This window comes from Seriola dumerili, unplaced genomic scaffold, assembly GCF_002260705.1.
Source record: "Seriola dumerili isolate Sdu_G_001 unplaced genomic scaffold, Sdu_1.0 BDQW01000011.1, whole genome shotgun sequence".
In the NCBI taxonomy this organism is placed as follows: domain Eukaryota; kingdom Metazoa; phylum Chordata; class Actinopteri; order Carangiformes; family Carangidae; genus Seriola; species Seriola dumerili.
Genome location: NW_019174266.1, coordinates 620,833 through 627,310, shown reverse-complemented (window position 1 = coordinate 627,310; position 6,478 = coordinate 620,833). Strand labels below are relative to the sequence as shown.

The following is a 6,478-nucleotide window of genomic DNA, read 5'->3' as shown; positions in this document are numbered from 1 at the left end:
AAGAGGATTTAAAACCATTTTCTGAGTAAACAATGAATTGATAATGAAAAGAATCGTTAGTGTGACCACAGGAGTCGATGTAGTTACACGTTTGTTATTCAGTCTTTAAAATCGAGTCAAGAGGCTTCAAATATCTGGCTGCTGCTTTTTGATTTGTTTCTGAAACCAGATAAAACAGTTTATAGCTCCTTTTAAATTCATTGACTTTGTGTTAATATTGATTTTATTTTGCAGTTGTATATCGTGATGATCTCCAACTTGGCTGCTCGTAATTATGGCAAAAACAATGTCACATGAATGCAGCACAAGTCCATTTTTAAAATTTCCATCTACAGGTCAACAAATGTACAACTTCAATATAAAATGTGAGATTCCCGTTTTAAAGACTGAAAAACATTAATAACGACCTCTTGAAGGAAATACGACAGCAGCTCCCGTGGTTACACATCGCACACGAGCGGCGCTATTAAATTCAAAAAAGGTGACGACACTTAAAACCTGTGAGAAGATGACAAATGTTTACCTCAACATCTCCGCCACCTGCTGTGACATCACTGATTGGGGGTGTGGCCTGAGTGCAAAATGCTCCATAAAGTTTACATCCATAGGGAGAGAGCAGCAGACTTATTTTTTTTTTTCCCCACATGTGAATTGGAAGTTGATTTACCTGCGAAAGACAAACTTTAAAACAGTCATGTCGCACTGAGTCATCATATTCACATCAATCAATATGTACTTATAAAAAACAAAACAAAAAACAAAATTCTTTCTTACATTCTTCACTCTGTGAAAAGCCAGTGAACTCAAGAAAACCTCGGCTCTGGCAATGGCTAACTACTCATTAAGTATTGCACATCTAGCAAATAAACAATATGTAACACTTTTTCAGAGAAATGTACAGTCAATATATGTATATATTAAATAAATACTATATATAGAAATATATATATAATATTTATTCGTCATCCTCACAGGAACATGCAGTTGATAACAGCAGACCACAGACGAGAAATGTTACAGTAGAACTAGAACAGGAGCTAGGGCAAGAGAACACGTCTGAGAACACTCACATTATTTTAGGGTTCAAACACCTTGAAGAAGCGTTTACATGCGGTGCTCTGCTGCAGTGCACAGGAGCGTTTTCAGTGTGGGACGTCCTGCACTACGAGAGGGGCTGTTGGGTTTTTTTTTTTTTTACACCAGTTTCAACTGGACAGACTGGACTGTTACAGTAACCACATAACCACAGGATAACTCACGGAGACGGGAGGAGGAGGGGGTTCGCGGGCAGGGGGCGCCTCTGGGTGGGTAAGCTATTCTGTAGTGAATATCAAGGCTGTGCACGGGACCTGCATGCACTCTGTGCCTCGGGGGCGTCCCTCACATGTCCTGTCTGTGAAAACAGTTTGGGTCTCGGCAGAAGACTTTCACGCAGCTGGGCTGAAGGAGCGGGAAAAAACATTTAGCTAGTCGGTATGATCATCAGGACGACAGCGGGAGGGGGGGGGGGGGAGTATTTACACGACATCACAGACCAAACACGTCTAACACAGTAAGATCTAAAAGGGGTCTTAGGCTTGTATGTACAGGAGGGGGAGGGGAGGGGGGGTGGGAGGGTTGTGTGCTTAGAATAAAGTTAGGGATTGTCAGAAGTCTGTGGTTTTAGAGCTGAGATGCCATTTCAAGTAGAGAGGCACACCAAGGGGAGGGGGGGGAGGGGGGCTGTAGGAGTGTAGACTAGCTAGGAAGAGGCCTCGGTGACAGGATCTTGGGTTTTCCTTCCGCCTCCTTCCCCTTCACCGCCGCCACGTAGGAGAAGAGGCAGAGGACGGAGTAACAGATCTGATGTGCCTGCAGAGGGAGACAAAGCCGTGAGGAGAGGGGACGATCAAAGTCGCGAGGAAAGTCAAAGATAACACAAAGAACAAAGCTGCACACGAGCTTCCTCTCGGGGCTAAAACACGCCGCACACGTCATTATTTAAAAAAGGTCGTCTGCAAAGTTTCTGACCAAACTTTAGAAAAACCGTCTCTGCAGTCGATTTATGAGCAAAAAAAAAAAAAAAGCATTTAACACATTTATTAGACATCAATGATTCATGTGTTTTCATGAGGAACACTGAAAATAAACAACTTGTATTGTAGTTTTAGCTGTTCTTCAGACATTTGCAGCATAAATCAAGAACAAAGTTTCCAATAATCAATGAGCGAGTAATAAATATCTGCTGCGGTTTAAATGGAGCCGGTTCTTTAATGTAAATTCATCTGTAATAAACACAGCACAGCTTATCCAACTAAACTAAAACAACGGTCTCAACAACTCGTCGGTTCTTTCCAGGAAGTTTGAAGAAACTAAATAACAGACCTTCAAAATAAAGCGTTGCCTAATTTCATGTTCTGATTGGTTGGTTTCATCACGTTTCTCTCACGACCGTCGACACGACGTCGGCGACCAAATCATCATTAAATGTAATTAAAGATTCTTACAGCTGCTTAAACTAAAGAAAACAAGTCGGTCGATTACTTTTTAACTGAATTTTATTTATTGATCTTTCAAGCTGTTTTACTGGTTTGATTATTTTCCTTTTAATACCCTACTTTTATTTCTGCTTATTTATTTTATTTCTGGTTTTATTTTTTTCCAAACATCTCCTCTCTTCACATTTTATTACTTTATCTTCACCATTTTTCTTTGATTTTTTTTAATATCCTACCTTTCCTTTATGGTTTTACTCACATTAATAAACCTCCTCTGTTTCAGTGTTTTATTATTTTATCACTATCTTTTCTTTCCGGTCTTCAGTGTTTCCTCACTTCCTGTTATTGTTGTCTTAATGTTTAGTCTTTTTCATCCCTCAGCGCTGTCTGTGTGTGTGTGTGTGTGTGTGTGTGTGTGTGTTTGGAAAGTGTTTTCATTCAGATTCCGGCTACAGTTTTCAGATTTCGTTTCTTGTTAGTCGTCGTGTTCGTCATGTTTTCAGATGTGCGTTTCTCCCTCCTGCACCTCGAGACTAGTTCTCCACATGCACTGGTAAAAAGCACTGACTGTTGACGGCTGGAGCGAGGACTCACCATGGGGGTCTTGTACTTGTGGATCACCACTTCTTTAGTTTCAGGAACTATGCCGGTGCAAGAGACAAAACAAAGAATTCAAAGGCAGCAGGAACCTCAGTGAGTTCATGTTTGAGAGCTTTTCTTTGGGGCGGGGGGGGGGTTTTACAGGGGGTGAACTTTCAACAAGGTGTAAAATGGGATGTGGGCCAAGAACGGTCCACCACAGCAGTCAGCTCAGGAGGTTAAATCCTGGTTAAACTTAGTGATTCTGACTCATTAAATATTTAAAAGATGAAACTTTTTTAAATTAGAAAGCAAAGTGTTGAATCTGAGGTCGGGACTGTTGGTGAGACGTTCATGGCCCACGAAATGGACAAATAAAAACACACACATGTCTTAGAACAAGAGACTGTAAAGGTTATACATTTTCAAATATGAAAAACAAACAAACAAACAAACAAAGAAAAAAAAGACAAGGGGGAAAAAAAAAAGAAAAGAAAAGAAAGGGACAACCTCCCCTCCCCCGACCGGTTCCACCCCAGAGGACTGAAAGTTAAAAGACGTCACAGAAGCAGCTACAAGAGGCCAAAACCCTTTGACCCCGGACCACGTCACTGTCCCCGGGACAGACTGACTTTTCATTAGTAACTGTGAACCCGCAGCGGAGATGAGGAGGCTGAGATCTGGACAGATGAAGAGGGCTGGGAAATGTTAAATCCCTCTCCCCAACTCCTCCTCCTCTTCCTCCTCCACCTCCTCCTCCTTCCTCCCTCCCTCCCCCAAAACAACAGTCCCACCAATGATCTCCACTGAGATACAGAGGCAGACTGTCGGAGAATGATGACCACATGAGAGATGGAGTCTGGGGTGATCTCCGAAATGAAAAGCAAGTGACGAAAGGAAGCAGAGGGAAAAACTCAAGGAAGAAATGAACCAGTGTGAGGAAATATTCTGCACAGAATTAAGTTTTGAATAAGAAGAAGGAGAAAGGTGACAACACTTTACCTGCTGGAGAATGAAGGTTTTCATAGTGGCAAAGATGAGGGCAACATTACAAAAGCAGCACAGAGACACGGCAGTAACCCGGCCTGGCACTCTCAACCTCTGATGATCAGAAACTGCACTGTCGTACTGTGAGTGTGAGTGTGAAACACACAGGCGGCCTGAACCTCAAAATAATCTCCCTTTGTGCTTTTAAAAGTGACGCTCTTTAATAAACGAGTTTATCTCTTTGTAACCAGGAAATAAAACGAAGACGTAGGTCCTTGACACTGTTCGGTTTCAGTCAGTTGAAGTGGATCAATCGTGTTATTCTGATTCTATCAGAGCAACGAGGGAGAACTTAATAACAGGTCATTACAGCGCGTGGAGTAACTTGTGTTCATTTATTCATTTACACGTCAGTGATTTGTCTGGCACTTGTTAATGACTCCAGACCAAATATTTCACAGCTCATGCAGGAAAACATTAAAAATGATCTGAAAGCTTAAAGCTGCTGGTATTCTATATTTTTATTACTACTAACAAACCCCAGGAAAAACCTTCATCTTTAAAATGTTATAATGTTTAAATGTTTATCTGCAAACCGCCCTCAAAATGTTGTTGTTGATTATTTGTTTCTTAGTTTCTTGTATTGTGCAGTTGTGTTGTCTCTTGTTGACCGACTGCTTCTTGTTCCTGGAGAAGAGATTTTAATCTCGATGAGACGACCTGATTAAATAAAGATTAAATTAAATCAAATCTGGTCACAAACATATAGTTTCTTATTTTTATAAAAGATTGAACAAATTCCCTAAAACATCTGGTCACTGCAGTTTTTACCATCTACTATTCAAAAAGGAGTAAATGGTGCATTTGTTGGGGACTATTTTCAGCTGTGGATTGATACACAGGTGGTGCTCTGGAATTGGCTCAAAATGCACTGCAGTAATAAAGGAACATGTATGTGACTCACTGATGCTCTCATGATATTTGCCGACATCAGATGTAAGAATCTTCACTTTCTTTACTGTCCTCTCACTTCACTGACCTATCGTTTCATTTTCTACTAAATGAAACGTCGCTCGCTCTGAACTTGGGGAGGAAAACCACGTCCTCTGAAGAATTCATCACTGACTTAAACACCTGCGGACGCCGGCGTCTCGCTGCTCCCGGAGGAGAGCGGGTATCCAATTCAGCGAACACTTATCAGCTCTCGTCAATACATTGGCCATGAAGCTGAGTTACTGCCGTGCCGAGTACAGGCCTAGAATCAATAGATGGTGTAATTACCAAATTCCTCCAGGACAAAGACTCCCTTCACTGTATTGCACTTTTTAATGTGACTCAGCTCTATGAAAACCTAAAAACAAACAAAAAACAAACAAAAACAAGACAGAACATTATTAACTCAACAACACTGGATGAAAAGTAAACAACTTTATATTTAGAAATTAACCATGTTTAACTTGTTTTATTCAGTGTGAAAGGTAAAAAATAAAACAACTACACATGGATGCAAGCTTTTTAACAGCTAATGAAAGAAAAGAAAAGCACACTATGAGAAGTTTCCATGATCAAACGCATACATGGGCGACGGTTAAATGAGGAGAAATGCATTTAGTCTGCTCAAAGCTCAAAACTAATTCAGCATGATTTGTTTCATCAATGAAGTGTTTCACAACTGAAACGTTTATTCTTATATTTGGATGTAAACAGCAAAGGTAGTTTAAAAAACAAAAAACAAAAAACACATTTCTTTTTATGCTCAGAGATGCAATATGGCCCATATGATGCATACATGGAATTTCCATATAAAAATGTAGACAAGGACACAAAATTAGATTTGCCAGACAGCTACAACAGTAAAAAGAAAAGACAGAGGAAAAACAAAAAGAAGGAACCCAATAAGATGTAACTGCTAATAAGCAAACACAGCAGAGGTTGTGTACCTTCCGCTCCTTGCAGGGGGAGAGAGCATGGGAGAGAAATGGTTTGGATTATTATCGGACAGAAGAGCACAAACACTCGACGACACTGCGAGAGGGCGCTATCCGGACAGGAGCCTCGTACGGACTCGGTTCAAGGATCTAAACTCAGAGGTTCCCAGAGCCAATGTGAAAAAAACCCGTCACAAGACGAATCAGCCCCCAAAAACTAGGAAATCAAAAAAACAAAACAAAAGAAAAGAATAAAAAAAAACATAAAAAAAAGAGGACTAGAGGTTTGACTAGAGAGCTGGATTCACCTTTGTTTTCCCAGACTTTAAACATCTCAGTCCCCCAGAGCCCTCCATGCCTCCTCCTCCAGCAACAAGGGCTGGCACCAACACCACTCGCTCACACGGCAGAACGGATAAACGAGGGCGGTCACCGATGGAAAGTAAATCCCGCTACGATGTTAGGATATCACCTCCGACACCACTCTCAATGCAGAGCTGCTCAGAG

The 6,478-nt window shown here is 41.1% G+C and overlaps 1 protein-coding gene across 9 annotated transcripts in view; it reads right to left on the bottom strand.

Annotated features, from left to right (window-relative positions):
• Window positions 1–1,733: 1,733 nt before the first annotated feature.
• madd (MAP kinase activating death domain) overlaps window positions 1,734–6,478 on the bottom strand; it is a 44,844-nt gene continuing 40,099 nt past the window's right edge. For 6 of the 9 annotated variants that reach the window (XM_022747658.1, XM_022747665.1, XM_022747674.1 and 3 more), the window contains 3 exons: window positions 5,325–5,394; window positions 3,072–3,118; window positions 1,734–1,851 (listed from right to left, as the gene is read on the bottom strand). In XM_022747658.1, the coding sequence (XP_022603379.1) occupies window positions 1,738–1,851; window positions 3,072–3,118; window positions 5,325–5,394 (231 nt within the window). In that variant the 3' untranslated portion in view covers window positions 1,734–1,737. The remainder of the gene's footprint in view (window positions 1,852–3,071; window positions 3,119–5,324; window positions 5,395–6,478) is intronic. The other 3 variants (XM_022747683.1, XM_022747697.1, XM_022747719.1) reach the window with 1 other exon arrangement.